Source organism: Stegostoma tigrinum, chromosome 3 (genome assembly GCF_030684315.1).
Source record: "Stegostoma tigrinum isolate sSteTig4 chromosome 3, sSteTig4.hap1, whole genome shotgun sequence".
Taxonomy (NCBI): domain Eukaryota; kingdom Metazoa; phylum Chordata; class Chondrichthyes; order Orectolobiformes; family Stegostomatidae; genus Stegostoma; species Stegostoma tigrinum.
Genome location: NC_081356.1, coordinates 111,031,561 through 111,046,527, shown reverse-complemented (window position 1 = coordinate 111,046,527; position 14,967 = coordinate 111,031,561). Strand labels below are relative to the sequence as shown.

Below are 14,967 nucleotides of genomic sequence, written 5' to 3'. Positions count from 1 at the left end.
TGACATTTGCTGGGGGCGTGGGTCAACAAAAAAAACCGACAGCGGCGCCGTGGGGGCGGGGCCTAGGGAAGAGGGCGGTGCCGCTGGACGAGGCGGGACTCAGGGATCGGTCTTTTGGGGATGAATGGTGCACCGGGGGTTAAAGGCCGCGCAAGGAGGGGCGGGGTCTGTTGGTAGGGGGCGGTTCCTATGCGCGTTGTCCAAGGAGTAGGGCGGGGATCTGATGGGGGGCGGGTCCGATTCATGGCCTTTCTGGAAGGTGGGTTTGAGGGCGGGGTCTGGAGGCCTGGGCGTGGCTAGCGTAGAAGATGAGCAGCGGTGTGTCTATCCAGTGTTCAATTCAGTAAAGTTGAGCTTGTCATAGCATTGGCGTCGTTATTGAGAGGCAGGTATGGGAGTGTGGAGAGAGGGCGAGACAGTAAAGTAGATATACATAACAAAACAAAACTAGCTAGACGTGCAAGTGCCTCGGCTGCTTAACATTTAAAAGCGGTGTAAGGACATGTCTATGTTTCTTAATTTGTTTGCAGCTGCAGTGCCGCGCTGGGCGCCAGCAAAGGCGAAAATCCCTTCAGGTCCGGGAGCCGAGTATGGAGGGTAAACTAGAGGATTTGCCCGAGAGAGATGTTTCTGAAAGCTCGTCCGACACACTGTCTGAGGGCGAGCAGAGCGAGTTCTGGGAGCCAGAGAAGGAGAAAGGTGCCGAGGAACCCAGCAGCGATGAGGAAGCTGCCGACCGAGACGAGGACGAGGAGAGTGAACGGGTTTGTACATCTCTGATCTCTCCCCGGCGCTTCAGTTTGTTTTGGGTGCAAGTGCTTGACAGCCAAGCGTTAAAAGTGCTTCGTGTTAGTGATGTTGTCAATAATGTCTCTTGATGTCACCGACCCATGGCTCAATCCAACTCCAGGTACAACTGGTTCGTATCTTGTTAATTAAATGCCGCATTATGCGACATATGTTAACAGACTAGATGAAATATTGGCAAACTTGCAGTTTGGAAGTAACATGCAACAGGTACTTTGGGTAAAAATTGTGGGGTAATGGGAAATTGTCTGTCACTGTCTTAAACGTTGTCAAATCAACGCCATCGAATGATCTCGGGATATTTGCTTTAAATAAAATAGGCATCGTCCAATAATTTGAATTCAGCCACATAAATAACGTCAGAAGCAGCAACTTACATTCACAAAGCACCTTCGACAAAATTAAATATCCCACAGAAGAGTTCACAGAATCCTTACAGTGAGGAAATGGCCACTCGGCCCCACAAGTCACACCCAGCCTCCGAAGAGCATACCACCCTTTCCCTGTAACCCTGCATTTCCTATGTCTAATCCACCCAATTTAAAACCCTGGCAATTTAGCATAGCCAATCCGCCTAACCTGCACATCTTGACTGTGGGAGGAAACCCACGCAGACACAGGGGAATATGCAAACAACGCACAGACGCCCACCGTGGCATTAACCCTGGGTCTCTGGTGCTGTGAGGCAGAAGTGCTAACCACTGCTGTCCAAAGAAACAAAAGTTGACCCTGCATCCTGTAAGGGGCTGGTTGACCAGACGTTTAACCAAAGGGGTTAAAGGAATGTTATTTTTAATTAGAAAAGTTAGTTGGAGAAATTGAAGGAGGGAATTATAGGTTTTGGGTGCTGACAGCTGAAGGCATGGTACCAAATGATGGAACCATTGTAAGAGAGGCCAGAATTAGGGAGCGCAGAGTTAAGAGGTAATTTATAGAAGGGTGCTTCTGTGGAAGAATTTGAAAACAGGGATGAACATTTAAAAATGGAGATGCTGCCCAACAAGAAGCCAATGACGGTCAGGAAACATAGTGATGGATGACAGGAACTTGATAAAGTTTAGGAAATAGGCACCAATGTTTTCAATGAAATGAAGTTTATGGGGTGTAGAAGTTGAGAGGCTGGACAAGAGTGCATTGAAGTGGTCAAGCATAAAAGTAAAAATGGCTTGGATGACAGTTCTGGCTGCCGATGAGCTGGGGCAAGAATGCACTCTGATGTTATGTAGGTGAAAATTGACATTTTTGATAGTGGCATGATGCATGTTCAGAAGCTCATCTCGTAGCAAGATATGACAACAAGTTTGCAATTGGTTTTGTTCAATCTCAGGCAGTTGCACAGAGAGGGATAAAGCCATTACCTAGGGAGTGAGTTTGTGGCACTGACTGAAGAAAATGGATTTAGCCTTCCCAGTATTTAATTGGATGAAATTTCTGCTTATCTGGTACAGGATATCAGATATTTGCACCCATAGTTGAGGGACTCTGGGCCAGGAGCTGATGGGATTCTTGAGTTGGATGGGGTAAGGCTTAGGGTAATCTGACCTGTGAGAAGATTGTAGAGTCCAGGTTGGCATGGTGATTGTGCATGGGGAGGAAGGTGGATGGAGCAGGGTAGAGGGAGGAGGAATCCAGACTGGAGTGGAAATTAGGGGTCTGAGAGTCTCTTCCAGAGCCAAGTTTGGAACTCGGGTGGAGGGTGGGAGTCTGTACCTGGCTTTTACTCTGGAGGCAAAAGGGTCTCTGCATGTGAGAGAGAGAATCTTGCCTGGGATTATTTTTGCAATTTCTGGAGATTTAAGGAGATCCTATGCACCAACTTCTGGACTGTGATGGGCCAAGTGATATTTAAAATTCCAAGTGAGGAATAATGTATTGTTGGGCAACATGGCTACCTTCAATCCCACAAAGCTACATCAAATCGACACTTGTGTGTGTTGATTCTTGGCCGCACCATGGTTCCAATGAATTAGTTAGGAAAGTCTATTAAGTCGTGATAAACAATTGAACTGAGAACGGTTGACTTGAGACTAATGGATAGGTTGCTAAGCCTTCAAGATCTTGACTGTTAGCTTACAGTAAATAAACCTGTGGTGATTATGGTTGGGGAAGCAATCACAAATGAGATGAGAAATGATCAATGATGCAGAAATTCATTTGATTCCTCACTAACTTACGTAAACTGCTTCTTATGCCTGACTGATTTCTGTTTCATTACATCAAAGTCAAAGGGTAGCATATTGGTAATAACAGTAGACTTGTAATTCCGAGGCCCCAGCCAGGAACACTGGTTTAAATTGCATCATGGCAGTGGGATTCACGTTCACTCAATTAATAAATATGGTAACATGACCATGAAGTTATCATTAATTATCATGAAAACCCACCTGGTTCATTAATGGCTTTCTGGTGAAGAAAAATAGCTGTTCTTACTTTAGTTTAGTCTGTCTATAACTACAGACTCAGAGTCTAGTGGTTAACTTGTCACTGCCTTCAGAAATGGCATAGCATGCCACTCGGTTGTACTAAACCTCTAATACTCTGGGTTTACCCTCACCACAATGACGGCAGCTTTTCAAGGGCAGCTAGGGATGGGCAACAAATAAGCTAGTGATGCTCATGTAAAGTTGGAATATGAACTGAATCTGAGATTTGTTTAAATTTGTAAATTGGAAATTGTCGAGTCCAAATTTGAGGGAACTTACTAAAGAAACAAGGAAGCATAATATTCTGAACTCTTTGTTAACTGTTTTGAATGACTGGAACTGAATCACCTTATGTTTGTAGGTAATAATACTTTGTCAGCTGACTACAGCTTCCCTCCCTGTGATGTACATAATCTGGCAAGGTCATGTTCTCTTGCTCATATCAATTTTATCCTGTATTACATGTACTAATTACATAAAAAGTTAAAATGTTGAAATTGCTTTGAGGGTTTTATCCAAATGCAGTGATACAGTTTTGGTAACCGTAGAAGGTAAACAATGGGACGGCTGATGCTTCTACACACCTAATTTCCAACAATTTCACCCATTTGAAGTGACATTTACATTTCATTACAGACCATAGAAAGTGCTATAATTTTCCAACCACTTATGTTGCACTGACTTTGCTACTTTATGCTATAATGTCTTCACAATTTCTTTTTTTTTGGACAATCAGGGCTTTTTATCTTCTGTTGCGTCTGTACGTGCAACTTCTCCTTCAGATCAAAGCCTTTATTGCAAATTTCTGGAAGTGTGAACTTGTAACAATATGGCGAGAGCACTGGGAATCTTGGTGATGCTGGTGGTTTATCTTAATCGATCAAATAAAACTTAAGAACTAAACAGCAATGTCAGAGAACAAAGTAAGATGTATTAGGGAAAATGCAGTATAGAGAAGAAAAATAGAAATGGGAAAACAAAATGGATTGAGAAAGGCTTAAAAAGCAGCAAAGGAATTCTTTTTTTAAAAAGAAAAGCCCTCTGAGAATAACTTGTTGGAATGAAATTCCAGATTCTGTTGCAGCCTTTCTGGGTAAGAGAAATTGAGCAATATTGCAGGAAAAATAAATTACACTCTTAGAAAGTATTTACACTGATCAATACCAGACCTAATTTTCTGCAGTGAGTTTAATTGTTAATGAATGTGAAAATGCTGCAATTTCTTGAATATAATGAGGCAGTTGTTTCTTGCTGCCACCTTTTGAAGTTAATGGCAATGTGATGCAAATTGCCCAGCAACTTGTGATTTCCAACTCATGGCAATTTTTATGCTTCAAGCTATTTAGCAAATTATACAGTAGTAATTGCATGTGCCACTAAAATTGCTGATAATTTGCCAAGAAATTCTGGCACAGCTAGTTTTATCTGTTTTAATTTTAGTGGCGTATTGGTAGTGAACTGTCATGATGCCTGTATGTTGAAATTTTATTTTCATAAAATGCAATTATTTTAACTTTCCGGAATATTCACTGCTTTAGTCTCTCAGCCTCTGTACTGAATAATTTCTCACCCTCAATTTCAAATGCCACTTTATTTTGCGCATTCTTGACTAAATTCACTATTTTCCAATTCTCCCTCAGTCGCACCTTCCAGAAAAACACTCTAATCCATATTCACAGCCACCCCATTGGCCTTGCCTTCTTGTGTGATGGCCTCTTAATTTTCGTCTTGTCAGTCTCAGCTAAAAGGCTGTCTCCAATCACTTCACATGTTTCTTTTTCCCCTCTCAACCGCATCTGGGTAAAACCCTCCGAAATTACTTAGAAGTGCCCTTCCAAAATCGCAAAGGGCTTTGGCATATGTCTCTGTGTCTATTGATTTGCTGAAGTACAAACTTGGCTTCACTTTTGATGCCCTAGTCCCCATTAAAATTATTATTGTCTCTCACCATAGCCATTCCTGCTAGTACAACCGTCATTTCTGGTGTCGCTAACTGACCCTGTTTTATTGACTATCCTTAATTGCCGTGGTGATGTGCTGCTACCTTTGGTTGTGCTGTTCTCATTTACCTAACTATTCCTGCAAAAGATAACTACCAGCTTCTTATCGTTACTTCTAGCTGTCTTCTTAAACCCTTTGTATCCATTTTCTTCTCCTTTTCTTCAAGTCATTCTACAACGTTAGCACTAGTGCCCATCTTATTTCTGTTCTACATCTTACCCCTCAGAAATCACGTGAAAACACTGCATTGGTTTCCACACTTACACTGTCTCCCAGCTCTACCTCCCCACCACCTGCCTTGATCCTTGCAGTTGTCTCATAATCATCGATTATTTGGCTAAGTGGTCAGCAGAAGAGCTCTGGTGAGGAAAATGAGGAAAAGAGTGAAATATTGGCGATTTGGAAGTCATTTTCTTGAGCCTGTTCCCTAACTACTGATTCCATTTCTTCTTGTAATTATCTGAACCTGAATCAGGCTCTTTGCAACTACGGTGTCATAATTGATTTTGCATCATCTTCTGACCACAAATCTGCACAAACATGGTGACCTCCTCTTTCCAACTCTAGAACAGTAGCCCGCTCTAGTCTCGTCTCACATAATTTGATGCAGAGGCTATCCTCCAAGGTTTTTAGTACTCTGCACTTGACTATTTCTCCGTTATCCATGTTGTTCTCCCTTATTACACAATGTATGCTTCAGGTCACCCCAAACTGCTGTCCATGTCCTAATTTGTATCAAACCCTATTCACTCTGTGTTTGGTAGCTCCCCTTTTAAATAATGCCTCCAATAACACAGCCAGCAGTGAGAATGAAGAAAACTGATGATCAGAAGTTAAACTCTTTTCACGTAAATGGTCATTGCTTATCAGTCTTCATATTCTGAATCGTACAACCAGTGCATAAACCACATTTGTGGGAATAGGTGGTGATTTTTGAAATGCACTTCTAACTCCCTAGACCGGATCACTTAATGGCGTATCCAAGTGAAAGTAATTTAATTAATAAACACTTAACATCTCACTTAATTTGGGTGAGTTATTAGAATGTTGAATGAAAAAAGTCCACAACATATGCTAACAGCTAAGGTATGAATAGAAGCATGGTTAACATAGGATTTTAAATACTTAATATTTGTCTGAGAGTGTGCATCAGCATTTGTAATCATTTTAGGGCCAGAATTGTACAAGTAGTTCAAGCTACATGAATGTGGCTGTGAACATATCTGATCTCCTGAACTTAACAAACTGAAGGAAACTTGGAAAAATTGGTCTATGTTTTGTAAAGGGAACTGATAAGCTTTTGAAAAGATACAGGAGCCGTGATTTCTTTCCCTATTTTCAGAGTCTTCTATGAATCTTAGTAAATAAATTGCACCTTTTCCCATTCAATTTTAGTAGTTCCGAAATAAATTTTAAATAGGCTCGTGGTATCTTTGTAAATTATGTTTTGGTGAAGAAAATTGAATAATATTTTACTTTATGTATTTGCTTGTCAGCCTTAGATTTGTAGTCTATAAATTTTAAAGTTGGACTGAAAAGAGAACGCTGGGGATTCAATACTTGAGTTTTTAAACGTGTCAGTGGTTGAATCTCTGCCATCTGAATCTCAGATCTAAACCAATGATGTTTCTTTCAAATGCTAATTAATGGTGTTATGCCATTAATTCATGCTATTTGATGTAATTTTCAACACATTTCTAGAAAATACAAAATATAGGCAAGCCACACTGATGAATATATTAATTCTATGTGACAGCGTTTGATTGAAATGTTCCTACTGGTCCACCGGTTTTGGAGCTATAGTTAATTTAGGATTTCTCTGTTTCTGAGCTGTTTCTGTATAGTATATGCAAAAGGTTGGAATAATTGACCACTTCTGTTCTATTTATCCCTGTGGCTTTCAGATCTGATGCTGACAAGCTACTAATACAACTTTTTGTAATTAATAACACTGTTTGCCTTTGTTCAGAGGGACATGGGGGGGCAGGGGTGGGATTGTGAGGAGGTAAAAAAACTCTTCACACTATAATCTCACTAGGGGCTTTTTAAAATTTTAATTCTGTACCTTCTGGTTCTGTGCACATGGTCCAAGTTAAATAGCTTGATTTTATCTTTTATTTGCATTTTGAAGATTTGTTTATATTTCCCTCGATCTTCAAGAAAATATGTTGTGCTTTATGATACTTTTGAATAGTTTAGGCCCCCAAGACTGGAATCATCTTTGTGTTTTCTCCGAACAGAGTTAAGCATCCAAATCCTTGTGAAAGGTTTGATTTTCATTGTGTTTTTGAATTTATTTGAAGGTGACTACCTCCATATCATATTGAGGCAGTATATCATTGCAAAAGGGTAGGCTTTTTTATCTCTTTTATGGCTAAATTTAAATTGTTAATGCCAGACTAATTATATTTGGGCAAAATAAGGGTTGAGTCAAGAGCATTTCAGAAGCGCTTAAATCTCAATTTTGAAGTATTTTATGTTTTAAAGAGTAACTGGGGTAACTAATGCTTAAAATAACCAATCCTACCCTAACATTTTTGTGTTAGTGTCAAATTAAGTCACTCGTGTTAAGTAGATTAAATTTTAAAAAGCTGTACTTGTGTAGCACCGTTCACAAATTTCCAAAATGTCCCAAAGCACATTACAGCTGATTAAGTATTTCTGAAATTCAGTCACTGTTGTAGAAAGTTCAGGAGCTAATTTATGCGCAGCTAGGTCCTATAAATGGCAACATGGTAAATACCACATCATCTGTAGGTATAATGCTGATTTGGGGATAATTATTGGCTAGGATATTTGGATCTATTTTGAAATAGTATCATGCAGTCTTTTATGTCCACCTGAGGCAAAAGGCAAGGACGAGATGTAACGCTTCAGCTAAGCATTGACACTTTGACAGTATGACACAATGTACAGCATTGCAATGTCAGCCCTGATACTTCTCAAAGGTCTCGAGAGTGGGACATGACCCTTTGATCTACTGACTTGGGTGACAATGATTGAAAGTTGTTAAGATATAATGGAGAGTCAAATATTTGCAGATGCTGGAAATCTGAAATCAAGCCAGGAAACTGTTGAAAATCTCAGCAGGCCATGTTTAATCAGTGGGAAGAGGTTGCTAAAAGATAACGATGCAGTATGATGAGTCTCCAGCAAAATTTTTCAGTTTTGATAGAGGGCCCTAGGCCTGAAGTGTTATCACTGAGCAGATAGGGCTTGTACTTAGTGCAGTTTAGAAGATTGAGAAGCGACCCTATTGAAAATAAGATTTTTAGGGCTTGTTAGAGTACTTGCAAACAGGTTATTCTCCTCCATGTGGGATAGCCTAGGAATACAAGGCATAATTTCTGACTAAATAGAAGGCAGCATGGTGGATCAGTGGTTAGCATTGTTAGCACACAAGGGACCTGGGTGTGATTTCAATCTTGCGTGACTGTCTGTGCAAAGTTTGTATATTCTCCTTGAGTCTACATGGGTTTCCACTGGGTGCTCCGGTTTCCTCCCACAGCCCAAAGATGTGCAGTCTAGGTGCACTGGCCATGCTAAATGCTGGTTTAGAGGTATGGGTGGGATGCTTTTTGGAGGGTTGGTGCAGACTTGAAGGGTTGAATAACCTCGTTCTGTGCTGCAGGGGTTCTACGATTCTGTGATCATCCATTTAAGACGAGAAATTTCCTCTGAGGGTAGTCACTCTGTGGAATTCTTGACTGCAGAGGGCTTTTGAGGCAGGATTGTTAAGTATGTTCAAGGCTGCGATAGGCAGATTTTTAATCAGTAAGGGATTTGAGGGTTACGGGGATAAGGCAGGAAAATGGAGCTGAAGATTAACAGATCAATTTTGATTTCATTGAATGGCAGAGCAAAGTTAGTGGGCCAGGTGACCACCTTCTGCTACTACATCTTATGGTGTAACTTCATTATGCTGTCAATTGGCTCTGCCTTCTGCATGTTTCCAGCAATATGCTTAATGAAATGGCCAGAAGTCTTCAGCTTGCATTTATTGGCAGAATTGATGATTAACAAGCCAATTCAAGGGTGGATTTACTTTTGAAAAGTAGGAAGTGTACAACATGAAATACTTGCAGTCCTGTGTGTGGTGATTGACTGGCAGATTCACAAGCAGTTTCAGAACTGTTTAGATTACTGTTTGTTTTATTTGGAGAGTATTTAAAACTGCGCAGTTTAGACATAGCTAAATACAAAATTATGTGCAATGTTGAACATATTTACCCTTGATTATTTTGTTGAACTAAAGTATACCAACCTAAAAGCTCTACCAAACTATCCCAGAGATATTTTATATGAAAACAGTGTATGTTGGAGAAACACAGCAGGTCTGGCAGCATTTATAGGCAGAAAAACACTTAGTTTTGAGTCCAGTGTCCATTCATCAAAATCCTTTCTCTTGGTTTATAGCTTAGGTCTCCATCTTTGTATTGATATTTTATAGGATGTTTGTCAGTGTTGACATGGTTGTATCCTGTTCCTAAACAAAGCATCAGACACTGCTAATATTAGCATATTGTATATAACCTTGTATGAGGTTAGATATGCAGTCCATCAATTTAGCAGACGTAGCTATTTGAAGTTTTGCAGCTGTTGAACAGCAAATGGTAGCAAAGTTTTTGTCTGAAGCAAAGTAAATTTAAGTCTTTCAGTGCACAACATACAAAAATTCCCTTTGATAGAGACATAGGAATTATTTATGCCAACCTAAACAAACTGGAATTGGATTTGAGATGAAAGTATCCAAGTGACAACTGGTAAAATGTGTTTAGAATTTGCTTGTCAGTGGAAAACGTTGATAGTGACTGCTTTATTCTTTAGAGTTACACAACTGCAGTCTTCAGTGAATAGTTATCAAGTTAGAAGAACAAAATGTGATGATATGTTTGATATTTTAAAAATAATGCAAAATGACAGAGATTTTAAATAAAGATAAAACACATGACAGAATAAAGCTCAAGATTGGGTGCCCTTAAAGGCTGCTACCTCCCAGCATGAAGTACTTAGTGCAAATTTGACGTTGTGAATAGAATCGTTGAATGATGTACCCGAGAAAGAGATCATTTGGCCTGCAGTGACTTTGGCAGCTCTTTGAAAGAGCTATTTAATTAGTTGTACTCTGCTGTTTTTCCCCATAGTTTTGTCAAATGTTTCCATTTCAAGTATTTGTCCAATTTCCTCTTGAATGTTATGAATCTGCTTCTACCACCCTTTTCAGGCAGGACATTCCAGATCATCATCCTCCACTGTGTAAACATGTTTCTCATATCACTGCTGGCACTTTAGCCAATTACTTTAAAAGATGTGTCCTGTGCTTATTTTCTGCTATTGGAAATAGTTTCCTACTTACTTTATCAAAATTCAATCCCTTTCATGACTTTGAACGTTTCTATTAAATTTCATGTTGATCTTCTCTAGTTTCTTCTCCCACATAGCAGAAGTCTTGCATTTCTGATAAATCACTTTTGCAACTTCTCTAAGGCCTTGATTTTCTTTCTACAGAATTGGCCAGAATATTGTGGCTGGGTCCTAGCTAGACTTCTAAGGAGGTTTTTCACAATGTACTTTCTTCTATACTTGCACCGATTAAAGCTGAAGCTGGTAATCTTTTATAACAGCTTTCTTCACTCATCTTTGTCCTTTCACCTCCAAATCTCTCTCTTGCTTCGAGATAATAAAGTGTGAAGCTGGATGAACACAGCAGGCCAAGCAGCATCTCAGAAGCACAAAAGCTGACGTTTCGGGCCTAGACCCTTCATCAGAGAGGGGGATGGGGTGAGGGTTCTGGAATCCGACCCCACCACCCAAGACATTTTTCCATCCCCACCCTTGTCCGCTTTCCGGAGAGACGACTCTCTCCATGACTCCCTTGTTCATTCCAAACTGCCCTCCAACCCCACCACACCCGGCACCTTCCCCTGCAACCGCAGGAAATGCTACACTTGCCCCCATACCACCTCCCTCACCCCTATCCCAGGCCCCAAGATGACTTGCCATATTAAGCAGAGATTCACCTGCACATCTGCCAATGTGGTATACTGTATCCATTGTACCTGGTGTGGCTTCCTCTACATTGGGGAAACCAAGCAGAGGCTTGGGGACCACTTTGCAGAACTCCTCCGCTCAGTTCGCAATAAACAACTGCACCTCCCAGTCGCGAACCATTTCAACTCCCCCTCCCATTCTTTGGATGACATGTCCATCATGGGCCTCCAGCAGTGCCACAATGATGCCACCCGAAGGTTGCAAGAACAGCAACTCATATTCCGCTTGGGAACCCTGCAGCCCAATGGTATCAATGTGGACTTCACCAGCTTCAAAATCTCCCCTTCCCCCACCGCATCCCAAAACCAGCCCAGTTCATCCCCTCCCCCCACTGCATCACACAACCAGCCCAGCTCTTCCCCTCCCCCCACTGCATCCCAAAACCAGCCAAGTCTGTCTCTGCCTCCCTAACCTGTTCTCCCTCTCACCCATCCCTTCCTCCCACCCCAAGCCGCACCTCCATTTCCTACCTACTAACTTCATCCCACCTCCTTGACCTGTCCGTTTTCCCTGGACTGACCTATCCCCTCCCTACCTCCCTGCCTATACTCTCCTCTCCACCTATCTTCTTTTCTCTCCATCTTCGGTCCGCCTCCCCCTCTCTCCCTATTTATTCCAGAACCCTCACACCATCCCGCTCTGTGATGCAGGGTCTAGGCCCGAAACGTCAGCTTGTGTGCTCTTGAGATGTTGCTTGGCCTGCTGTGTTCATCCAGCTTCACACTTTTTTTATCTTGGATTCTCCAGCATTTGCAGTTCCCATTATCTCTCTCTTGCTTCACCTCCTTTTAAAATTGAACCACTTAGTTTAAAATACTGCTCTTCAATCTTCCTGCCAGAATGAATCACTTCACAACAAAAAGCATCACTCAACATGTTGCATTGATCAGAATACTACAGTTGCAGTTTTCTTAGAAAAAAAAGTTATTCATGGATTGTGCGCATTACCAGCAAGACCAGCAGTTGTTGCCAGTCCTTCGTTATCCTTCAGAAGATGTGTTATGCTGCTGCCTTGAACTACTGCAGTCCAACCACTGTGGTTATACCCGCAGTATTGATGGGGATTTCCAGGATTTTAAATAAGTGATAATAAAGAATTGGCAATGTATTTCCAAGTTGGGGAGAAAACTGTGTGACTTGGAGGGATGTTTGTGGTGGTATTTATACCCATGCATTTGCTGCCTTTTCAGGTGGTACAGGTAATGGAAAAGGAATGTGCTATTAAAGAAGCTTTGTGGGGTTACTGCATTGCATGTTGCAGATGGGACGCACTATTGTCACTGGGTAGTAGTGATGGAGGAGGGATGTGAATATTTAAGGTGATGGATGGTGTACCATTTGCCCAGGCACAGCACCACAGAAATGGGGTGTATTCTGTTAGATTCTTGACTTACTCTAGTAGATGAAAAAGCTTTGGACACTTAGGTGTATGGCAAGCAACAGGACACCCAGCCTCTGACCTTTTATTGTAGCCAGTCTTTATGAAGCTGATTCAGTTTAATTTCTGATGATGCAGATCCACAGAGATATTGTCAATGGGAAATTCAGAGATGGTATACAGGCAAATGTTATGGGGAAATGTCATATTTCTCTGAGGTGATAGTCATTGACTGGCACTTGAGCTTGAATCAATCCAAGCCTGAGCATTGTCTGGGTCTCGTATATAAACATGGATTGCTTGAGTATCTGAATAGTCAAGAATGAAGCTGGCTGCTGTGCAATCATCTATGAATAGTCTAATTCTGACTTTAAGATCGGGAGAAGGATAATACAGCTGAAGATGGTTAGCTCTAGAAACAAACCTGAGGCAGTACTGCAGCAATACCCTGGGACTGAATTGATTGACCTCTACCATTCTAAACAACTCTTTTTTTGTGTTGGGTCTCACTTGACTAGTGAAGGCTTTTCCCTGGATTCCCATTGACGTCAATTTCATTCGGAATCCTTGGTGCTGCACTCAACTGAGGCCTATCAGTCTGCTCACCCCAGCTCTTGACTTCACCTCACGTCAATGTCTGGGCCAAGGCTATAATGAAGTCTGGAGTCAAATAGTCTGGTGGAATGCGAGTTGAACATCATTGAGCTGGTTGTTGCTATATATTTACCATTTCATAGTACTGTTAATGACATTTTCTGTCACTTTACAATGCTCAAGAAGAGAATGAGGGGGCTCTGATTTGCTGAATTGGATGTATCCTGCTTTTTGTGCTCAGGATATACTTGGGCAATTTTTCACATTTTCAAAAAGATGCTAGAGTTATAGTTGTTGTACTGGAACAGCTCAGTAGGAGAGAGTCAAATTCTGGAGCACAAGTCTTCAGTACTTTGCCTGATTATTGTCAGGGTCTGTAACATTTGCAGTGGCCAGTCATTTCTTGATATAGTGTGGAGTGAATGGAATTGGCAAAAGAGAGGATTCAAAATGGCTTCATGGTAGCAGACAGAGGGTAGTGGGTGGAGGTTGTTCTTGCTGGAGGCCTGTAACCAGCAATGTGCTGCAAGAATCAGTGTTAGATCCACTGTTGTTTGTTATTTACGTAAATGATTTGGGTGAGAATGTAGGAGGCATGGCTACAAGTTGGACACCAGCATTTGTGGTACAATGGACAGTGAAGAAGGTTATGTAAGAGTAACAATGAAATCTTGATCAGATGGGCCACATGACCAAGGAGTGGTAGATGAATTTTAATTAGATAAATGTGAGGTGTTGCATTTTGGTGAGGGAAACCAGGGCAGGTCTTACACAGTTCTCAAATAGAGAGACATAGGTGTGCAGGCACATAGTTCCTTGAAAGTGGTGTCACAGCTAGAAAGGGTGGCGAAGGAGGTGATTGGCACACTTTTGTTTTGGTCAGAGCATTGAGTGTAGGAGTTAGGACATCACGTTGCAGCTGTACACGATATAGGTGAGTCCACTTTTGGAGTACTGTGTACAATTCTGGCTACAAGAAGGGTCTTAGTTAACTGAAAAGGATGTGGAAAAGATTTACAAGGACACTACTGATACTGGAGGGTTTAAGTTATGAGGAGAGACTTTAAAGGCTGGGACTATTTTCCCTGGAGCATAGGAAGCTGCGGTGAGAGGTTAGAGGTTAAACCTTGGAGGTTTATAAAGTCTTGAGAGGCATGAAAAACGTGAATAGCCAAGGTATTTTGCCCTGCGTACGGGAGTCCAAATATGGAGGGCATCGGTTTAAGGTGAGAAGGGAAAAATTTAAAAGGGACCCAAGGGGCAACTTCTTCACTCAGGTGGCACAGGAAGTGATAGACACAAATACAGTTGCAACATTTAAAAGACATTTGGACAGATACATGAACAGGAAAGGCTCAGTGATATGGGTCAAACTAAGGCAAATGGAACTACTTCAGTTTAGGAATGGCATGGACAAGTTGGCCTGAAGGGTCTGCTTTTGTGCTGTATGACTCTGATTCCATAACCTCAGGAAGAAGCTGGGATACAACATCTGCTTGCCATTCCTGGCTGCAGATGGTTAAAAATGCATACTGTCATTGTATTAATGTTTATTTTATCATACAGATGTTTTCCTCATTATAATGTCTCTTCCTCTTATTCTCCATGTGATGTAAAATTAATACCCAGGAACTTGATGGTACTTCATAATATTGCACCATTTCCCTCAGGAATTGCTGATGTTCAGTGAGAATACCAAGACCTCCCTTTACA

At 41.3% G+C, this 14,967-nt stretch overlaps 1 protein-coding gene across 3 annotated transcripts in view; it reads left to right on the top strand.

The window, feature by feature from the left end:
- Window positions 1-289: 289 nt before the first annotated feature.
- LOC125450809 (microtubule-associated serine/threonine-protein kinase 4-like) overlaps window positions 290-14,967 on the top strand; it is a 457,413-nt gene continuing 442,735 nt past the window's right edge. For 2 of the 3 annotated variants that reach the window (XM_059644830.1, XM_048527021.2), the window contains exons 1-2: window positions 290-389; window positions 531-764. In XM_059644830.1, the coding sequence (XP_059500813.1) occupies window positions 591-764 (174 nt within the window). In that variant the 5' untranslated portion in view covers window positions 290-389; window positions 531-590. Of the gene's footprint in view, window positions 765-14,967 lie in introns of all 3 variants that reach the window. The other variant, XM_059644829.1, reaches the window with a different exon arrangement.